The sequence below is a fragment of the Lutjanus erythropterus genome, chromosome 15, assembly GCF_056507025.1.
Source record: "Lutjanus erythropterus isolate fLutEry1 chromosome 15, fLutEry1.hap2, whole genome shotgun sequence".
NCBI lineage: Eukaryota > Metazoa > Chordata > Actinopteri > Lutjaniformes > Lutjanidae > Lutjanus > Lutjanus erythropterus.
The window spans coordinates 21,062,137-21,085,463 of record NC_139331.1 but is presented as its reverse complement, the minus strand read 5'-3'; the positions used below and the strand labels follow the sequence as shown (position 1 = coordinate 21,085,463).

At 39.0% G+C, this 23,327-nt stretch overlaps 1 protein-coding gene across 1 annotated transcript in view; it reads left to right on the top strand.

Moving 5' to 3' along the window:
- The window catches only part of lama2 (laminin, alpha 2), a 256,482-nt gene that overhangs the window by 193,456 nt on the left and 39,699 nt on the right, over positions 1-23,327 (top strand). Inside the window, exons 39-50 of the mRNA XM_084737401.1 lie at positions 133-244; positions 6,386-6,548; positions 11,004-11,082; positions 11,173-11,304; positions 15,194-15,310; positions 15,594-15,757; positions 17,147-17,285; positions 18,509-18,611; positions 19,409-19,525; positions 20,378-20,560; positions 21,749-21,903; positions 22,948-23,091. Of these exons, the coding sequence (XP_084593527.1) occupies positions 133-244; positions 6,386-6,548; positions 11,004-11,082; positions 11,173-11,304; positions 15,194-15,310; positions 15,594-15,757; positions 17,147-17,285; positions 18,509-18,611; positions 19,409-19,525; positions 20,378-20,560; positions 21,749-21,903; positions 22,948-23,091 (1,608 nt within the window). The remainder of the gene's footprint in view (positions 1-132; positions 245-6,385; positions 6,549-11,003; positions 11,083-11,172; positions 11,305-15,193; positions 15,311-15,593; positions 15,758-17,146; positions 17,286-18,508; positions 18,612-19,408; positions 19,526-20,377; positions 20,561-21,748; positions 21,904-22,947; positions 23,092-23,327) is intronic.

Here is a 23,327-nt window from a genome sequence, read left to right as displayed (position 1 = left end):
CGTGCATGTTGCCATCATCTTCTGTCATTTTTTTTACATCCTCAAGACCTCATCCTTCCATCTTTCCTCCATCTTTCCACGTTCACTTATTCAAGACTTGTTTATTATTTTATTATGTGTGTGTGTGTTTAGGCCACCAAGGTGTCTGCTGATGGAGAGCAGGTTGAGGATGATGCTGACAGGATTCATAAGCGAGCCGAGGACCTGGAGCAGTTCATCAGGGATACGCTGCTGGGAGCTAAAGGTAGCAGCAACGAACGCCACCTCCCCTCCATTATCTGCCTCCATATCCCGTCACCTGGGATTTATCTGGATTTATCTGTCTAATGCCTCACCGGTTTCATCCGTCATTAGAGTACATTGCATTATATTACATTGTATTGAATGTAAGGGATCCCTGTGGGAAATTTAGGTTATTACAATAGAGGAGAATGAGATTTATATAACAATATGAAAAGGTGAAAAAATAAGCTAATGAAATGAATAATTACACAGACAGAACATATTAAAAAACACCAATTAAATAAGATGCAGAATCTTCAGTAAGACTTACAAGGCAGATTGGACATAAAAGAAATACTGCGATAAGAAAAGTTGAATTCCTATCAAGACTATTTTCAGTGTGTCTACTCCAAAAGCAGAGACTTTGTTGTACTACCACCTCTGAAGGAGAGGTTTCTTCGAATTGAGGCAAACATCTTTCTGCCTCCTTGTTAGCCCGCTAATGGAAAACTTAGCTCAACACAATGGCTGATGGGCCGACGGCCAGCTGCCGGCGCTCTGTGCCAGCTGCTGGTGCAAAGCGTTGCCTGAACAATAAAGTCAGATCCAGCAGGCTGCAGCATCACTAACCATGGTGATAAAGAGTCACCCACCAAGATAATGGGGTGCAGTGACTCAGTGTGTTGTATTTTGTTCACAGCTAGTGGCTGTACTCGCACCATGGGAGGGTGGCTGGATGTGGAGAACTGAGAGACATGCACATGCAAAATGGTGTTTACACATTTGTCAGGTAGAGGGAAACGCTTACTCTAAGGCTTTGTTCAGACTGCAGGCAAATCAGATTTCTCAAATCCTATCTGTAATACAGATATCTGTTCATTTATTTTCAACTGATCAGATTTGTGTGTCCAGTCAGATTTGTGTGTCCAGTCATCACCAACTTGTCTTCATGGGTTGCTGTGGTAACAACATAGGTGTCAGTAACTTTGCCTGTCAACCCAAAAAGCTACCAGACAATTTATTTCAATGTCAGTCCACAAACTGTTGTTCTCTGTGTTGTCCCTCTTACCGCTCTGCTTAGAAGTAGCATGGTTTGTACTCATTCACTCTGATGAACTTCTGTCACTCCGATTTTGAAGCCGTTGTTGTGCATCATGTCGCAAGTGACACAAAAGACACTTTGAAATCGGGTTTAAGTGGTCAGAGCATCCAGACTGAGACACACCTATAGAAATCCAATTGGAATTGCATTTCAGACCATCTTTGAATGTGGCTGTCTGATCAAGGCCTAGCACAAATGCATGCATACGGCTGTTTTCCACTAGCTCCTGAAGAAATCATCTCCCTCTTTTGCTGCTAAATACTTGACTAGTTTTAGTAGCTAGTTGCTAATGCTTTCTGTCTGATGTGGTGCTGAGCAAGAAGCATACAGAAGGTTTTTAGACCTTTTTGTTGAATGCAACACCAATGAGAGCAGTGAATCAAAACAGGTTTCATGCTAGCAAACCAGAACAAGCTGAAAAATACTAAAAAAAAGCATTTAATTTGTAAAAATGTCATCCATTGTTGATACAGAAATATTGACTATAGACAGTAGTTGATTTGTTCATTTTTAACAGAGGGATGGCCCAGTAGGAGGGTTGGAGTTAGGGTTAACCCCATGGGTCTATATGTTACAGGGATATTATAGGAATATTTCATGTAGCACTATATCCTCTCAACTTCACGCGGCTCCTTGTCACTTTGATCATGAAGGTGATACTTCTCTGTCAAATATAAAGGGTGCATTATAATATGGAACTGACTATCTGTAGTGTGTAGATTCCCAAAGTGAGGGCTGCCTACGGTGGCCGACAAGGGCAAACGTGCGGCATATACAAAAACAAGATACATATACAGAAACCAGTTGCATATAAGAAAACAAATGCAAAAGGAAAACGCTGCATATCCAGTCTTTTGTCTTTTTGTTTCACCACGATTATTGGATGTCAATCCACAGCTTCAAGTTTTAAAGCTGTCCCACAGTAGGATGTTATGTTCCTGCTGGTGTAAAACATTCTCTCACAGGCAGAACTTTGTGGTATAGTCCAGATGGTTCACTCTGGCAGAGGTGGCTTCATACAGAGGACTTGTTTCGCTCTTTCTCTGCATGTGTAACTAGCAGAGAGTTGCTCACTTCAGCCTCAGCATCTTTTTGCCAGTGCAGCTGCAGCGTCTCCTCCCTCAGCCCCCGCATCGATGACTGTGTGACTGGCTTGTGATGTGTTTTTCTCCTGCGACATGTCAGTCAGGAAAGGGTATTAAAGTTGGGGGCGTCCTGCTAGCTCTCTTGGTAAAGTGCGCTCCCCATGTGTTGAGGCTGACTTCTCAGCAGCGGCCTAGGTTCAGTTCCAACCTGCTGGAATTTCCTGCATGTTGTCCCCTTTCCTCTCTCCCTCCTTTACTGTCTATCTTCGGCTCTTCTGTCAAAATAGAGGCACAAAAAGCCCAAAAAATCTTAAAAAAAAAAAAAAAAGCGGGGGGCAGTACTGAATTCTGAAGGTGGGTTCAGAGTTATGTGCAGTGATTCAAGGCCATCAGAGTCTTTTCATCTGGGAGCTAATATCTTGTCAGTGGACAATCGTTGTGCAGGTTTTCTGTTCAAAACATCATTTTGTTTGTGACGTTTGTGCCAGGATTGGTCAAGTTCTTCCTCAGTTGCAGCCAAGGTACACCACATAAAAAAGGCACAGGGCTTCCTGTTGCACACCCCCAGTTACCCCCTCTTTTGTCTTCTTTGCCTTCTATTTCAGTCTTGAAGATAAAAAAAAACTGTTTATCTAGGTGAGCTTGATAGTTTGTTCTTGACTTTAGAAAGAGCAGCTGAAAATTTCAGGCTCATGAAACAGAGATCAAAATGTCAAACTAGGCAGCACTGATTAAATAAGAATAGAGTCCCTTACTTCGTTGCCTATTTCTCACCTAAAATGTTTCCAGAAACATATTTTAGTGTACTCTTTAGCCGTAATATGAGAAAAACTTTGATCAGGTGGTCGCCGTTTTGTGTCCTGCTTGGAAACAGACTAAGCACTGCTACATCACCTGTTTCGTTGCTCTGATTGGTTGTTGGTCACATTTTGTTTCTGCGATTGATTGTAGGTCTATCCAGTTGCGTCCACAGGCATTTTGGTCTGCGCACATTGATAATGCACCTTGGAAATCAAACATTTCAAAAATCCAGAATAATGGGACTGCAAGGTTCATCTTTTTTTGACTTTGCTGCTCAAATTACAACACAAATTAGCTAGGGAAAAAAAACCCAAAATATTATTATACTCCTAGTGACATGAGTGTAATCATAGTCTACAGTACAGTCCGGCGTGTTCTCCTCTAATTTACGCAGTCTTTCAAAATGTGTTTCCTTTCAGACTGTCGGGAAGGTTAAAAAAAATCAGTGTATGCTGGTGGAAACCATAGTTATGTATGAGGTGTCCGTTAGTCTTTGGAAATGTCAGTAATCTCTGGGTCTGTTTCCAGTGTTTGATCACTAAACCCTGGATCACTGTATTTGAGCCCTAGTTAAATTTAAGCATACTTTTAAGTTACTCCTCTTATCACACACTTAAGATAAAACAAATATGCTCTATGTAAAACTCTGCAGTTAAAATAATTAGTTATTTTGATTACCATTACGAAATTTTTATGGCTTCTGGGATGAAAAGAAAGTTACAAAACCAACACGTTGTGACTGGCTGTGATGAAACTGTCCTCTCCTTGTTGTTGCTCCCAGCTCTCTGGCCCTCCGCCTAATCACAGTGTGATTATGGCTGTGTGTGTGCGTGCGTGAGAGTGTGTGTGAGAGAGGAAAAGCGAGTGTGTCGTGGCTCACTGGATGATTGAGAGTAGCAATTAGAGACTTAATTAGTGGCTATCACAAACACACACACAAGCACACCACATACACAAACACTGGTGCAGATGTGCACACATTCATACATTTATGCACACACTCAGACACACACGCACACACATAATGAGGCAAGAAAATACTGTACACACTTCCCTTAGTGTGTGTGCCGGTGTTTACTAGATACCATAATATGATTCCATCCACGTTTTAAGTGTTTAATTGGCTTTTAAATCCCACTATGTAATTATATGGCTGTGACACACACACACACAGAGTCATAGACACACACACACTGGCTCACAGACACACACATGCAAATATTCAAATGCAGCATGCACACACATACACACATGCGGTACAGCTGTTCATTAGCATGATGGCTTTAGTTCTGTCTTGGCTCTAATCACATCATGTTTACATTTCAAATAAGAGGAAATGCTGCATTGCCACAAACACACACACACACAGGCCCACCCACACACACACACCTACAAACACTTTCTCACACACACACTATTTAGGTTTCAACTCACTTTAATCATACCACGTTTGCATTTCAAATGAGAGAGGAACACACTATCACTGCAGACACATAATTCACACAAACACATTATGGAAGTACACAACACACTCTTTACCCTCCTCTGTTTTGCTTTTGCACAGACACACACACACACACACACACACACACACACACACACACACACACACACACACACACACACACTCCTCATTAAGTTCCAGCAGTTTGAGTATTATTCAAATGAGCCTCGGAGTGTTTTAGTGCAGTTTCATCATTGATTGGTTTGAGATTTCACTGCCTTTAATTTGATAAAAGCAAGGCAAACATGAAGTTTGCCAAAATCACTGGCTTTGAATGGTGTTAAAGCAGTTGGGATGTGTGTGTGTGTGTGTGTGTGTGCGCGCGCGCCTGCACACGTGTGTGTCTGGCTCTCAGCTTGTGTCTGTGTGTTTAAATGAGTGAGGATCAAACGGTGTGATTTTGTTTTTCTTTCTTTCTGAGCCATAAAGCTGAGGCATGACTCTGGAGCCCAGAGACAGAATATCCATCAGAGCTGTGACTGTATTTCTTCTTATCTTTGTACATTAACACATTTCTACTTACTGTGTGTCTCTGTTGTTGAATTCTTTCTGTAAACAGTAACAGTGTTGTTCCCAGTGTTTCAATATCAGTTGTTTAGCCGTTGTCATGGGATATTATCATAAAATGCGTCAGTAAAATGGCAACACATCTATTTTTAGGTTAGATTGTTGTTTTTTTAATAAATTTACTTTGAACATGTACTGTATGCTACCAGTATCAACATTATACTGTGAATTAAATAGACAAGATGCCTTATTGTACCTGAATATAAAGTGCATTTGTTCGGTCAGACTAGAACTATACAGGTGTTGTCTGTTTGTCGTACATGAAATGCTCATCTGAAGCCTTTTTTTCAACAGCCCGTCTAATGAATCATTTTTATGGCCACTTGATCAGTGCACCACTTTGGCTCTGACTGAAATATCTCAGCAGTCACTGGATTGATTGCCATGAAAGTGGATGTCACTTTCCCCCCAGAGGATGAACACTTAGGACTTTTCCTCTAGCACAGGTTGACATTCATGGTTTTGGGTGAAATATCTCAAAGTATTTCCCCAGAGGGTGAATTTTAATAATTTTATTGACTTTTCATTTAGTGCCATCATCAGGTCAAACTTCCAGTTTCCTTATCACCAAATACCTGCAAATCTGATGACATTTCCATCAGTCTCAACTGTACTTGTGATGTTGTATGATAAGTCTGATAACATGCTAAGATGGTAAACATTAATCCTGTTAAGTATCAGCATGTTAGTTTGTCATTGTCTTTAATGTGAACATTTAGCTCAAAGTGCCACTGTGCCAAAGTACAGTGTCACAGAGCTGGAAACATGGCTGCAGACCATTAGTACTCTACACAGCAGTGTGTGTGTTTGTGTGTATATTGCCCAACCCTGCAGCCACTGACTGTACATTACCTGTACAGCACCAAAACGCAGACAAAGCTAGCAAAGTTAGCAAGCTTTTAAAACCTGAATATCTGAATACTGGACAATTGCAGAGGTCAGATATGCAACAACTGCGGCAACATGTGGCTCTTTTGCCACTCTCCAGTGGAACAACTGCAGTAGAATTTTTCCTTCCATGCTTGTATGAATGCAATAACATGAACTGAATCTGTCCATCTGCAGTATCCTCACAGCAGTGTTTCTGTGCGTCTGTGTGTCCAGACCTCCAGTTGAAGGCTGCCGAGTTGAACCAGACTCTCTCGCGGAGAGATGGAACTCCAGACAAAAGCCTGAAGGAGATGAAGGAGGAGATCCAGGCCATGCTAGCTGAGATGAGAAAACGACAGCTGGGAGGGAAGAAGAGCATCGCCGAGGAAGAGATGGAGTATGGGCGCGCACACACTCACATTCACAAACACACGCACACACATAGGTCATGTATCTTTCTCCCACACACGAGAAAAATACAGATTTTGAGAAAAGTTAGCAAACACACCAGTCTTTGTCTTGGACGCACAATTGAGTGCACACACATTTCTGAGCATGTACACATGCCTGATGGAGCAGACCATGGGTTTAAATTCCTTGATGAGAGAAGAGTAAAAGTATGCCAAGAATAGTGTTTGAAGAGAGGGAAGAAATGAGCATCTTTGCTATTTTGCACTTTTTTTGGTTTTAACGTTTTTTGTTTTTTGTTGTTTGTAGAGTTTATGAGATTTTTTTGTCTCAGGAGTTGTTTTTGTGTTTCCTTTCTTGTTGGTTGATTTAACCAGAACTCTCATTCCGCCCACTGTTGTTTGCATGGAGGCACACTTTTTACACAAACCTGTTGTTTTGTTTTGTTATATTTAATTTTCTGGCTTTCACACATACCCAAGTGCTAATGCATTCACCTTTAGATTGCCTTTGTCCCTGCTGGGATTCAGTCCCAGTTTTGCACGTTCTTGCTTGTTGTTCTGCGGGTGTTTCCCCACTAGACTTTTTCACTCACTGAACTTGCACAAGGAGAAGGAGAAAGAGAAGGAAAAGGAATATGCATAAAATTCCCCTTAATAAATCAATATGTAAAAAAAAAAAAAAAAAAAAAAACTTTGTAAACAATTTCTTCTGCACACAGTAGAGCAATTTTAGGGTAGTGTTAAAGGGTAGTGTTTTTGTGATATGTTACCTTTAACTTTAATGAAATAATATAGTGAATTATTAATAGGATTTTGGTAACATTATTATCTTTACTCGTGCTGCATTCATTTCTAAAGGGCTGCCAAATAGTATGTGAAACTGTAATACTAATGTAGCAAAATTTAGCTGTTGTCAAGAAATGTAACAGCTACCTCACTAGTGGTTAAAACTATAAACCAGCATAAAAATGATAATTACCAATAGACAAGACACATTACAAACACTAACAAAAAGTAAGGCATATTGTCAACAGACGTGAAAATCATAAATTAACATTTCAGGTAGAGGTTTTTGCCTGTGAGAGACGGCACAGATGCAAACCTGCACAGAGCCGGTAGAGACACAGGGCTGACAGGCAAGACTAAAAATGTCTATTTACCATAAGTGTTGTAATATAGGGGCATTTCCAGATATACCACTTTGAAACAAAGTTACTCTCTTCCATTTTATAATGTCTGGCCATACTTCTACAGTTATTTGGGTTAAAGTAACACAAAGGTTGTGTAAAGCATTACTCTACACAGACAGTAATATTGTAAACTAAAGCATACTTCACATTTTAAATGCATTGCACCCATTTTTAGATACTTGGATGTAAATTTCCTGTTACATGCAACCAAGTAACACTCCTGTATTATTTTTATCAGTTACATTATCATTGCCTTCTCAAGCTTTTTAAGAGCAGAATTATTTAAATGATTAAAAACAAGCACTGCGTTACCTCTGTGACAAAAAAGAACACAGACTTGATGTTTACTGTTGCAGAAGTTTCGAGAGTCAATTAGAGTCCAATTGATTTTCATACACAGAAATGAATGGAGTTAAGTGGATGCCTGGAGTGGCAGAAAAGATGCAGCAACAACACACAGTACTTAGTGAAGTAGAGTAGTTTTAGAGTTAAATCATGCACAACCGGGAGTCTTTGAAGTACTTTCTTTCTTTTGATTTCTTGATTTCTTGCTTTCTCTTTGTTGACACAGGAGGCATCAGGATTAAATATCATTGAGCAGACGTCTGATTGCCACATATCCTAAAGCCACAAATTTCTGCTGATGTTTCTACAAAGTGTTCCTCACTTTGTTGCTCTCACTTTCTTTCTTACTCCCCAGACATTTGATGGAATTAGTAATCTACTCTCTTCGCCCCCCGCCCCCCCACTCCCCCTTCCTCTGTCTGTCTCAGTAAATGTTGACGAGGTCGATGAGTTAATTAAAAGTACTGTATGGCCGCAGGGGTAGTGAGAGTGTGTAGTGAGAAGGAAAGTCACAGAGGGAGAGGAGAGTAACTGACAGATGGACAGAGAGTTGTAGTGGGGGAGAGTATGAGAATAACAGAGACAAAGAGGAATTGCCACTGCCACTGAATGACTTGTCTGTCAGTCTGTGGTTGATTATTTGACTGAACCCTGAGGGGAGATTTCAGCTCGAGCAGCAGAGAAAAACACAAGCATCAACAGACGTTAAAGGGATGCTTCAGCAGAATGAACAAAGCTGGGACAGTTATATAACTTTCATATTTTTCCATATTTTATACTTTTTGAGTTTGTCTTAGCGTACATGCTGCAAAGTTGACTTTTCATTCACGTACTCTAATTGTAATGTTGTAATAGTCAGTTGGGTAATGGTTAAACACCCCCTCCAATTTGTTTTTACTTAGTTATATTCTGTTATCTTCATGCTATTCCCCAAAGGGGTTCATTAAAGTTTCATCAAACCCAATCATTACCTTGCATATATCCCCAAAACTGTGTGAAATTGTCCTCTGAGTGATGTCAACTGGAGGACACTAGATCCTTGTTGTCTTAATTAATGCTGAAGGTGAAAAATAAGGCTCATTAAGGGACGATATGGTAAACATATGGTTATTAAACTGTTTTAAATACTTCCAAAGTGGGAGAGCTTTCTAAAAACCCAAGTCAAAGCGAAGTATAATGAGAAAATTTGGAATGAACTAAAGGCTGTTTTGCAAACGGATCAAATGAAACAAAGCATGAAGAAAGTTTAGGCAATCACTTCAGTTTTGTGCTACAATTTTCATTATAGTAGTGTACTTAAAGGCAGGGTTGTACTTAAGCTCTTTAAACAGATCTCTGCATCTGAATGCAGGATCTGTAGGCATGAGACAAGATTTTGCTATCAGAAGCATTCTTGTTTCCGGTTGTTGACCGAGAAGTATTGACCAATCATGTTTGAGCGGGCCTGGTTGCATGAGTGGAGAGCAAAACAAGCAGAAGTTTCAGAACCCATAGGCTGTCGTCTGATGGCGATTTAGTTCAGGGGTCTCAAGCTCTGTTTCATCCCAGGCCACAGCAGCATTACAGTTGCGTTCAAAGTGTATGAATGTACCTGCTTATTATCATATTACATAATGCCCTTTGTATTTGATAATTAGTAATAACCTAACAATCAATAATTAGACATTAAAGCAGAAGTGTTGGAAAAAATACTTGCAAACAGAAGTTCAAGTGCACAACTATTATACAATTTATTTAAAAAAACTTAAATATACAAAGAGGTATGAGACAAAGAAGACTTAAGGGAATGTTATAATTGTTTAAATTTGAGGATAACAGTGCACATTTTCAGTCAGTGTCCTCTAGAAGCCATTCATAGTGTTGTACTCAGTTTTACGAAGTCCCTCCAATTCTAACCCCCCAGCACTGATGACATTTTTGAAGGTGAAGTAAGAGATTCTGGACAGAGGTGGTTTATTTTTGAGTCTCGTTCCCAGGTCGTCAAATAACAGTGCTGTGGGTTCTGAGCCACTCGGCAAAACAATGAAATTCAACCGTCAAACCCAAACCAAAGCATCGGATTTTGACGAACTAGGAACGAGACTCAACAATCAACTATCTTTTCCCAGGATCTCTTACTCCACCTTTAAGCCATTAGTGCCTTTGCTGGTATCCGTCTTCCCCCAGGCGGAAATTTATTATTGTCACTCCCGACTCCCAGCTGTGCTCAGCTAGGTGATATCATCACTGTAAATTTTCACATTACTTAAATAAGGATGAGAGCATAGCGAAGCAAGAAGTTAATTGATGAAATGTCCTTTTAACAAAGCCTGATGACTGAAGTCACTCTCTCAGTAGTTATATTGTCAGCTGTCTGTTGCATTTAACTAAATACACACCCAGTCTAATGCAGCATTTATGCTCTGAATATCTTCATCAGGTGCACACACTGTGGTCTGCAGTAATTCGTTTTTAGTTGCCCTTTAGAGTCTCATTTTCTGCCTGTTTTATCTGTTGCTGTTACTGATGTAGCATGCCATGCCGCAGTGCACGTTAGCACGTGTTGCTTCACCCGCCCACCCAGTCACATGCAAACACACACACACATTAGTGTGATAATATTTGAAATGTTTTACTCTCCCACAATTTAATCCAACGTAGCCTGAGGGGTCAATAGAAGAAAATCGACAATTTCATTCCAGCATTTCAACATTCAGTCATATGGAGTGATTATTGTCTTCACACTAGCTGAGGCTCACTCACGCATCACAATAACTCTCTTCTTCTCGCCTCTCCTATGTGAATTGTTGCATCCTTATAATACTAACTTATTCCACTGTTCCACTTTTGTGAGCCATGAATAACACTGTGTTAAATTACCAAAATATAAATGTAAATATTCTAATCTCTCCCTTCCTTCTTTTCTAGTCTTGCAGAGGAGCTGTATCAGAAAGTGAAGAGATTATTTGGCGACCCCCACCAGGCCACAGAAGACCTGAAAGCAGAGGTAATTATAACTCCTAATCTTTACTCTTTTGTCTTCCATGTCTCTAAATTAATGACATTAACTTTAATGCTTACCCATCTGCTCCCTCAGATAAAAGAGAAGCTCTCAGACCATGAGGCAAAGCTCCAGGAGGCCCAGGATCTACTCCGCACTGCCCAGGGAAAGACGAGGCAGGCTGGCTCACTGGCTGAACAAAACCAAGCTAACCTCACAGCCCTGGAGGTGCAGATACACAAACTCACACATGGATATACACACACATCCACGCACGAATTTAACATACACAAACACAGTCAGAAAGCAAAAATCTAAATCATTTCTATACTCATGACCACTGTTTGCTCAATCATGGTAATTAACTACTATTCAAGTCATTTACTATTTAAATTCTTTGATGTTAGATAGGGATGCTGATGGTTAAAGGGTATTAAAAACAGATTAAAAATGTATTAATTGAAAATTAATCAATAGAAACATGGCACTGGTTGCGCCTTTTGTCTCGTTAGGCATTTGTTGAATAAGGAAACTTAAACTTATAGTGAGAAAAACGAGAAAAAAAAAACGTGCAAAATAATGAAAATGAAAGGAAAAACATGTTTTCTATCTTATTAATGATTAATGTTTAATCATTTATCATCATTTTCAACTATTAACTAAAGAATAAACTATGGACCTTTTTGATGGCAGCCATATTGGCATGAAATAGTAGGGTAAACACAGGTCTTACCAATGACACTAATTCCATTTAGTGTAGCAGAGCCCTTCCACTGAGCAAACATGGACAGTAGCAGCACTCTGACTCTGTTTGACCTGAATGGATCGGAACCTTAATTAGTAACATTGGTAACACCTGTGTTTAGCCCAGTATTTAATGCCAAAATTGCTGCTCCGAAAGCGGTCTAATATGTTCACTTTAACCTGCACATCCATCTTTACAATCATTATAATTACTTCATCTTTTCAAACGAAGCTGCCTGGTTGATGAATGGCAAAATATTCTGTGTCTGAAGGTAAAAATATTCTGTGTATTTTGACTTTGCTGTGCGACAGAAAGACAAGGACATTGACGCTATTCCCTGATCGACTTGTAACTGAATTGTCCTGTGAGAGAAGCATCTAGGGCTGTACCCAACTCTGAAGTAGCAAGGGATCATGGGATCTGTTTTCATCATTGTTAACAGCCACTATTGCAGATGAAAATCTGATATAACTCAGGCAAGAGTCATGTTCATGGAGGATGTCATACTTTAAGTCTTATTCACGTTATGTTTATTCATGCTCGCCTACCTCATTCCTCACTCTCTGATCTGACTGATGTGTCCCGTGGTTTTCCATGTTTTAGTAACTAGCAGCTAGTTGGAAACACACCATTACTTTGAATAAATGACAGATTTGTCTGAGTTTAAACATTATTGGAAACATTTGGGATAGTGTAACTTCGCAACTGAACAAAATATATGATAGGTCTAGCGTTTTTAGAGATTTTAATGCAGAAATGTTACATATTATAGCTTCCTACAGGCAGCACTCACTCTGCAGCTACTTCTGGGACCAAAGTGTCCCCAGAAGTACACTGCACACTGACAAAAAAAAGAAGAATCTCAGTCGATTGAGGGTTTTCCAACTAATGATTCATCTCTTAGACTTCCAGTGGTAAGCCCTAGAAGCAAGACCTTGCCACAAGTTTTTCATGTGAAACCAAAAAGTAAATGAACAGGATTTGAACAAAAGACCCATTGCAAGCAGTAATAATGAGTAAAGTAATCGAGCACAGCCTGCAGGCTACTTTAAGCAGACCACTCAAGTCATGCTGCTACTCTCATATGTGACATACTCTACTTGCTGCTACATACAGTATATCAAACACACCTTTTGTAACTTGGTGATCTAGAGCCATCATGGTCTGTCGAAACAGCTGCTTCTACGCTGCTCACATATAGAATTTCGCCATCCTCACATCCATGTAGGCATGTAGGTAATGATGTCTTTGTTACCCTCCAATCTCGCTCTGGGCAGGCATAATGCAGAAATTATACCTATTATGGGTAACCATACGGTACATCACAAAGGCTCACAAAAGAGCTGAGAACAGCGGCCCTGCAAATTCAACAAGTCACTGAAAATCTGTGTGAGCATAAAAGGAAACTTCCATCTCTGACAAACATGCACATTCACTTATGTGCAGACAGACAAGCATGTTCCAGCATTTGTTTACTGTTTATGCTCTGCATTGTTATATTAAAACAAACTAAATTCAAAAATGATGTTGTGTAAAACATGAATAAAAATCAAATGTAATAATTTGCAACAACTTTTCGACTTATATTTAATTGAATGTGGTACAAAAACAAGACATTTAATATTCAAACTGATGAACTCTATTGTTTCTTTTTGTAAATATACACTTATTTTTGATTTGATGCCTACAACAGGTTTCAGAAAAGTAGAGACAAGGGCAAAGAAAGAGTAGAAAAGGTCTGGAATGCTTCGTGTGTTTGGAACATGCCACAGGTAAACAGGTTAATTCATAACTGATTGGCCATGAAAGGGGCATCCTTGAAAGGCTCAGTGGTTCATAAGCATGGATGAGGTAAATAGTCCAACAGTTTAAGAATGTTTCTCAACACAAAACTGCATGTAATTCAGGGATTTCATCTTCTACAACCCATAATATCATTGAAAGATTTAGACAATTCAGAGAAATTGAATGCCCGTGACCACTGACCCCTCAGGCAGCACTGTACCGTATTCCATTGAATATAGGTTGAAAAGCTTTTGCAAATCTTTTTTCTGCTTATTTTTTACACAATGTACCAATTTGTGTATGTTAATATAATCCATGTGAGTTGGCTGACTTACAGTATATGGCATTAGTCTGAAAAAGTCATATGGAATCATGACGAGTGGATCATCAAACACATCTATTCATCTCAGGCTCAACTCATTTTCATTTTTTCTTTTAAGCCTTTTGCATTTGATTCAACATCAAGCGAAGCTCACAGGCTAACAAAACAAAACAAGCATTTATCTGGAAGATTATTATACAGTACATGTCCTAGAGGAAGCATTCTGCAGTGATCAAACTCCTTTTCTTTCTTTCTTTATATCTGTCTTTGTCTCTCCCTGACCCTGCAGTCTTTTCCTCAATAACGAAAAGCTTTATGCAGCGAAGAAAGTGGAATACACACACCACGCACTGGGGTTATACTGGGTTCACGTGTTACTTAATCAAATCACTAATTGTGTATCCCCAGTGTCCTCTAACTGCTTTCATTATTTTCAATAACTGGATATCCTTTTTACCATGAAGAGGTTTTGAGAACACGCCTGTACAGAAAATAATAATTTCCCTGAACGACTGCTCTGCCACTATTATGGGAATTTGACTTCAGTGAATGGACTAAAAACGCAAGTCACAAACTCTGACACAGACGCTTCTGTTCTACTGGTTTGCATCCAAGCATCTATTATGGATTAAAACCTTCAGGAAATGATGTGCAAAGAAGCAGTTGTGCTTGTTTTGAGATTTTTTTCTTGTTTGCAAATTTTATATATTTGTTTAAAGGCCTAGTATGTAGGATTTAGTGGCGAGCTTGCAGGTTGCATACACCTCACATCGCCCTTCCTTCCTAGAGCCAGTGTTGTGGTTGTCGATTCTGGGCTTTTGTAAACATGACAGTTTTCACATGGCGGCCTCAATGGAAAAGGACCCGTGTCCTACACACAATGATTTTTATTTTCAGGTGATTATACACTACTATACTATGTTATTACTCTGTTACAAAGCAGTCAGATCAGTCAGTCGACATAAGAATAATCATTAACCAATTTCATTATTGAAGCAAAAATTACTAAACGTTATCCAGCCCCGTCTTCTCAAGTGTTTAGATTTTCCGCTTTTACTTGTTTTAAATGAGAATAAATTGAAGATGTTTTGGGTTTTGAATTGTTGGTCAGACAAAACAAACAATTTTTCTCTAGTATGCATTTTGAAGACCAGATGATAAAGTGAATGCTTGAGAAAATAACAGATTAAAGGTGCAATAACCAATTGTAAGGAAAAGCATCAGAATCTCGTGCCGCTGTTGATCCTGGTTTGTTTTTTTTGCAGAGGAAGCGCTCTGCAGTGAGCGGAGTAAAACAGGAAGCACTGGAGGTCCTTGGAGAAGGAGAACGTCTACTTGATGAAGCAAACCAGCTTTCTGACAACATTAACAAGGAGATAGAGGTACTGAGGTCAATTTAGTAGAAACACATAGAACCCCTGTAACTCTCTTAAACCTCAGTCTACTGTTGAATATTCTGCCTGAGGTTGAATTTGGCATCAGGAAGGGAAATTTGTAGGCATAGAAGAATTTCTATCTGTGTTTTGACTTTGTCTCTTTGATCTGTTTATTCTTCAATTCAAATAACACAGAAAGCAATTTGAAAGGGTCTGTCCTTTTTTTTTCAACAATGTCAACCCCACATCACCAGGCAGAATGAGCAGAGCCTTTGTTTTCTGTTGGCAGGATTTGGAGGAGATGGGAAAAGAGCTGGGCCCTCTTCATGACCAGCTGGATGATAGAGTCAGACACCTCACCGATGGTTTAAGTGACGGCAGCCTGGCTGATCGCGTGCACGATGCAGAGGAACATGCCAAGCAGCTGAATGAATCTGCTGCCATTTTGGATGGGTAAACATAAACTCATTACCACACATATTTACGTGATCTAGGTAATGCATGTGGAGTCAAGAATCAAGTGGATTGTGGATTTACATACAGTTAATCCATAATCATTTTGATAAATGATCATATTTCTTATTTATCAAACATGACCTAGTTGCAGTTTCTCAACTAAGTCCTGCTCCATTCAGTGGAATCTTGGTTAACTTTCTCCTTTCCTGTTTTCTGTACTTAGAAATGCTATGTGCTAGGCTAGACTATGTTGAAAAGAAACCATATTTTGAAGATGGTTGAAAGAGGTTGCTGGAGGACCTGTAAAAATTACATAGTCACATCTTAAGTAAGCTAATGTTAGTAAAATGCTAGTTAGCTAGCTAATCTACATCAGCTAGCAAGTTATATCTGATAGCTATTGTTAGCTAAATGTTAGCTAACTTGCTAGTTAAATTATCTCATTATTTAGCTAGCTAGTTAGCTAATGTCTTACTGACATTAGTTCACTTAAGATCTGACTATATGCTGCTTTCATAGATATGTGTTTTTTTTAACCATCTCCATAGTTTGGTTTTCTTTGCAACTTAGAAGAGCCTAGCGCATAGCATATTTAAGTACAGGAAGCATTTTCTTTTTTCACAGGATGTTGAAGGCATGCCCTGCCTTACTCTGCCTCTGACTGGCTTACCCTGACATTCCTATCCTAACCCTACCCAAACAAACCCCTCATCCCCAAACCTACCCATAAACTAAGCAACCAAAACAACCCAAACCAATGAAGGCGATGAGGACTCGCCAGGCAGAGTTGGGCGGGTCATGATTTAACCTTCCTGGGAAAAAAATGTATACAAGAAACCGGAAAAGAGAAAGTTGACTGCGGTTCCACTGGCTACAACGTTTACACAATTGTTATTGTAGCACAGCGCAAAAAGGGGCAAGAGTGTAACATTTTAAAGACAACAATTAAACTATGAAAATAATTGTCATTGCCTTCCTAAAAATCAAATGGGCTTGAGGGTTCAGTAACATATATGAGGTCATGATGTTAAATGTTGTGTCTTAGGAGTGTTCTGCTGTTTGTTTTTCATTACCTAAACCTTTAGTGCAAAACTTTTGTCTCCCCCTTCAGGCAGTGACAATAATTACATGCTGTCAGTATGTGCTTATGGCAGCGCCACAGACACCAGATTTAGAAACTCTGGTATACTGTGAAGTACACAGAGATTTACCTGGTGATGGTAGGCTTAATCGACATTGTGTGAACTCATTTGGCAAGGGTATGAATGTAACAGACGTTTATTTAAATGTAAATGTCCCACAGTGCAGTGTGTGTAACATATCAAAAAGGGGAATAAGAACTGAAATGCATTGCTCTCTTTTGTTCTCTCTCTATCTCTCTCACAGTATCTTGGCCGAAGCTAAAAATCTCTCCTTCAATGCAACAGCTGCCTTCAAGGCCTATAGCAACATTAAAGCAAATGTTGATGCAGCAGAGAAAGAGGCAAAGGCAGCCAGACAGAGGGCAAGTGAGGCACTGGCACTGGTAAGTGGACACCAACACACACATACACATGCACACACCTATTGACTCAATTTAAAATTGAGCAGTTTCTTACTTCTATTCAGAATAGTTGTTTCCTCGGGGTTTAATGAAGTATCCCATTATTTGTATTATGTAGAGTTCATTATGAGGAAAACATCCTGTGCCTGATTAGTCTTCTTTTCCATGTCCTCCAATACTTTCTCTATTATACGACTGTAAACAGCAAATACTTACTACCAAAAGCTGAATTATGCAGGTATATTAATGCTATATGTAATCCACCTCACACTCAGGTACATCATACATACCCTAAATACCAAGTACAGGCTTTCTAGCTATGAACACAGAGTTGATGGTGTGTGTGTGTGTCTGTTCAGACTTGTGTGTGTGTTTGTGTGTCTTCTTGCATGCAGTAACAGTAATGTAATGTAAGCTTGGGCTCTCCATTAGTCATGGCTGGGAGATCAAAGCACTTCTCTGTCCCTCTTCTTCCTTCTTTTTTCCCCTCTCCCTCTTTCATTATCATGACCACACACACCTGAAATCTTACTTTTCCTCACTCTTTCCTTCTTTTATTTTTATAATTTATTCATTATTTTTTCATTTTCCACTTTTTTTTTCCCGTTTTTGTCCTTGTTTCACATGTTTCACCCCCCCCTTTTTAGTTCATTCTCCATTTGGTTGCTTCTGTCTTGGTTACATTCCTTGTCTTTGATTTTCTTTTACTCTTTATTTTGTAATAGTTCCCTGTGTGCCAGTTCATTTATTTGCCATTTTTCCTTTTTCTTTTTAACTCATCCCTCTTGTTTGGTTTTTTATCTCTGTCTTTTTGTCTTTATTTTTTTCTTTTCTGTTGGCAAGAAAGAGTTAAAGGGCAGAGGAAGAAAGTGAAAGAAAAAAGAAAAAAGTGGCAAAGAAACAAAGAAAGATGGGGTTAAAGGTGGAGAACGAGTATGAAGAGGAGTTAGGCCTGCTGAATGCTTTTCTTAGAAAATCATTTAGTGATGCAAAGTAGTGCTGCTTTCATCTTACAGGAAGGTAATATGCAGATTACTGCACCTTTTTATGTGTCACCAAACCCGTTTTTTAATTCATGTGTGGGACCGAAATTATTCTAGAGGCATTTATAATGAAGGCATGTGAAGTCAGATTTTGCACTGTTGCTCTCTCTCTTTCTCTGTGTGTGTGTGTGTGTGTGTGTGTGTGCGCGTGCACGTGTGTAGGCTTTAGGTCCAGATGTCCCAGTGAAGGAAGCCGCTCAAGGTGCCCTTCAGAAGAGTCACAGACTGCTAAACCAAGCTAAAGAACTTCAGAATGATGTCAAAGGTAACCATGAGTATATGCAGCCTATTCTCTTCAATCTGTTTACAAATAATACGACTTTAGACTTTCAAATTGCATGCGGTGCATACGCTGAAGTCCAATATTGCATGCACTTTATATGCCAATCCTTTACCTTAAGAAAATGTCAGGTGACGAAGAATAAAGAGCAGGTCAAACAGGCCGAGAGTCAAACAGTAACCCCAAAGAAGGAGAGTCAAAAGTCTCTGACAACAACAAACATCATGACATTGGAAGAGTGGTGGTCAGTGGTCTTTGCAGCTATTAAATTCATTGATCATTAATTCATTAATCTACTTATTTTAACCCAAACTATGATCTTTTCCTAAACCTAACAAAGTTGTTTTGTTGCATAAAGCTAACCAAACTGTGACCATTTCACAATTTTAACCACATGTTTATTTTGGTTATCATGATGACAAAGGTCATCAGACTATGGAGCTACTCAATGGGAAGGATTGGCGTATAAGCTGCACGCAAAATTAGAGTTTGGTGTGTGCACTGCATGCATTTTGAAAGTGTAAAGTTGTGTTATTTGTTGTATAAGAAGTCACTGATTCAATGGATTACATGATTGAATATATCATGTATACAGTATAAATAAAAGTTTTATTCATTTGAAGCAGTTTATGTGACATCATTGTCATTCATCATCGGCCTCTCTATGGCTTACTATCAGTCACTCTTTCTATACATCATAAAGGTGAGGGAAGTATTTGTATTAGTGGGAGGCTTTGACTTCCAAGCAAACCACCATCTTCGTTGTGTATGTATGTGTGTAGAGAATGAAGATAGTGTGGCTGCGCTGAAGGGCAGAGTTAAAGCAGCGAGAGACAAAACCAAAGACCTGCTGAAAGCTGTCAACGGAACCATAGCAACGCTCAACGCTATCCCCAATGGTAAGACTCCACAAATACACAGCGTGTATAAGTTTGTGTGTGTACATGCGTGGGAGAGAGATAAAAGGAGAGTGGATCAATATCACTGTGCCGATAGAGGTCAGCTGCTCTGGTAAACTCAACTTGACACATGTCAGTACTCAGAGATACACACATACACACACGAATGCATTGCAGTGTTGCTGAAGTTGTTGAACCGCAGTGATACACATGGCTGTGTTTTAATCAACACCCAGGAAACTTCTGAATGTAACTACTACAGATTGTAAATGGATGACCCAGAGGTTAACACAAAATGTTAAATTTTAATTTAACTAGAGACGAAATGACCTTCTAACAGACTGATCTCCATGAAAAAATAGTTTGGTATTCATGGTCAGAAATTTACAGAATTCTGAGCAAATAATGTGATGTGTGGTGAGCAAAGACGCAGCGCTCAGTAGCCAATGAAGGAGAGTTTTTTATGTGAAGCCTCTTCATTCTACAGTGTTTCCAGGGGTCAGCAGGATCACCTTATTTATCTCTGCAAAATTGTCTCAAATGCATAGATTAGATGTACAACAGACCAAAGCTGAAGATGCAGTATATCCCACACCTACACACTATTACCCTAAAGTAAAGACTATGTACCTATCTGCATAGTATACTGTTTTGGCTAACTTATTAAAAAATGTATGTACTTTACCATTTGGAGTTACACAGAATGATACAAAATTTGTGTCAACTAATATAAATTTTGAAACTTAAAAATTAGGAATTTTGTGTATGGCTTTCTCTCACTGCTAAGAACTATTTGTTTTAAATATTACCAGTTGTGTGCCAGTAATTTATGTTTTTGATATTCCTCAACAGACACAGCAGCTAAGCTAGCAGCTACTAAGGCTGTGGCAGCGGATGCCAACGCCACAGCCATAGACGTCCTGGAGCGCCTTGGGGACTTGAACCTGCAGCTTCACGGCCTGCAGAGGAACTACAGCGAGCTGGAGGACACTGTCAACACAGCCAATCAGATGATCCAGGACCCAGAGAAAAACAGTAAAATTCTTTACAATTTTTCTTCTTACACAGTAACATAGTCTAGTGATAGAAGTTATTGTATTTTTGGTACTATTCCTGTTTTGTTTTTTTCTAGGCTCATTTAGCATTGGCTGATAAAGTAATAAAGTATTTACCATTATGGAACTTCACTGGGAAAATTGGTTGATTGTTTCCTATTTTTCCTTACTTAGGTAACTTTGTGTTTCACCTCCTAATCATTTTAGTTTCATAAAGTAGTAATACTAAGTAATAGTAATAACAAATGCTTGAAACTCTGTGCCAATTAAAAGACTCCTAAACTCTAAAAGTATAGTTGCTTTCTGTTAATGCTCTCTTATGACTTTTTGGAGAAATTACGTTATTGTCTCAGAGCCACATAAATTGGTAAAATTAACTAAAACCTGATGTTTTTCTCCCTGTCTCTCCTTTTTCACTCCCCACAGCCATCAGTATGTATATTTCACTTACCTTAATATATTCACTTATTATTATAAGTGGTGCACCAATACCATGTAATTACCAAGTAATTATGCGAGGAATGTTAATTCCTCTTCCAGAACAAAACATTTGTTGGCAAATAATTTGTCGGGACATGTTTAATCACCGCTTAAACACCGTGCCATCAACAGCATTGTGTTAATGTGGAGTTTTGGACAGAATAAATATCAGCTGTGTCAGAATGATCTGATTACAACAACAGTATTGGAGCACCACCCATTAGCTTTATGACCACCTCTAATAGCTATACAGTAAACAGTACTTGCTTCTAATAATGCCTCTGTTCTGCTCTGCTTGAGCATGAGAGCTCTGCAAAGCATGGAACTCTTATCGTTTTCTTTCTGTCTCTCTTTATTTTTTTTATGTCTTCCTACATTTCTTTTTCAGCCTTTACAATATATAATAGTGAATAGGTCCTCTTTATGCTACGCTAATTGTTCGGCTCCTGCAGGCTTCTCCATCTCTCTCACGCTCCCTCCATATTTCTCCTCCTTCTTTGAGTAATATCAGTGATTCCCTCAGCTGCCATTATTTGTCATCCTTTCCTCGTTCTTTATTTGCTAGCTCTCTGCGCTCCCTCAACTATAACAGTATGCTATAAATGCTATAAATTTGTTATCAATTGTTAATGATAACAACTACTGTACTGTTCTGTATCACTGCTCTACTTTATCTCTCTCTGCTCAGTCCACGCTGCAGGAGCTAAAGTGAAGGATTTAGAGGATGAGGCCGACAGGCTGCTGGAGAAGCTTCAGCCAATCAAAAAGCTGCAGGACAATTTGAGGCGAAACATCTCACAAATCAAGGAACTCATCAACCAAGCTAGGAAACAAGCTAACTCAGTAAGTTGACAACACATTGACATGCTCGACTGTCATCCTCATCATTTTTAAATGCCTGACTTTAAATGCCTGACAACATAATTGCACCCTCAACAACAGTTTTTCAAACTATTTTTTTGATTTTTAAATTTTAATTTGTGTAAATATGTATGGACAGAGCCTCACTCAACCTTTTCCCTTCCTGTTTCCTGCAGTTAGATCTGCTATGTGCTAAACTCGTCAATGTTGAAAAGGAAACCAAATTTTAATGATGGTTAAATATATTAATACTATAATATTGCTGGGGGACCTAAAATTGACATAGACAATCAGATGTAGACTGCAAATGTCTCTGCTGTGGGACTAATAAAGGATTATCTTTACAAATTAGTTTGTTAGTTAGCTTGTATTTTTCTAACATTATCTGTCAGATCTAGCTAGCTAGCTGATGATTGGTGTTACTGGGGGACCTAAAAAAGCAACATATAGTCAAATTTTTAAGCTAATAAAACACTAGCTATGATGGAGATTAAGTAGCTAGTTTGCTAGCATTTTGCTAATGTTACTCAGATATAACTAGCTAACTAATTGTTGATATAAATTTTTAATTTTGACAACGTTAGTTCTCAGATATAACTAAGTAGCTAACGATTTATGTTGATTAACCAGCTAGTTAGCTACCATTTTTGCTACAGAGCAAAACACAAGGTAACTTAGCTGGCATTTTGCTAACATTATCTAACGAAAGATGACTACAAGTTGCTTTTACAGATCCCCCTCATCAACGTAGACAAGCCTAGCACATAGCATATTTACAAAAAGTAAAGTAGGTAAGAGTTGTTACAAAAGAGGCAAGACTTAGGAATCAGTCAGTTTTGGCCCCATTTTTCATCAAAAGCCATGAAATCTATATGACACTGTAGACAAGTCATCAGGAGACTCTAGACAAACTTGAACCCAGTTTTGCCACAGTTGTATAAGCCAAAATACAACATAAAAACTATGATCTAGAGATTTTCATGTGGATACTATGTTCATTTCTCTTCTTTTTCTTCCTCTTTCCAGATCAAAGTATCAGTGTCATCAGGCGGTGACTGTCTCCGTAGTTACCGCCCCGAGATCAGGAAAGGCAGATACAACACCATCATCCTTCACGTTAAAACCACCACGCCTGATAACCTACTTTTCTACCTGGGATCAGCCAAATATGTAAGTTTTCTTACTCATGAGTAAAGCACAAAGAAGCACACCTTGTCCTTTCAGTTGTATGACCAGAACTGCAATACGACTACGAACTTAACCGTAATCTTAAACCACAAATCAGGTTTTTTGTTATACTGCCCAAAATATCTACTATCAGGAATTGGTCCTCACAAATATACCAAATATATACCAGAACATTTCTCTTAACTGTGACTTATCATGCATGTTGAGATGTGAAGGTC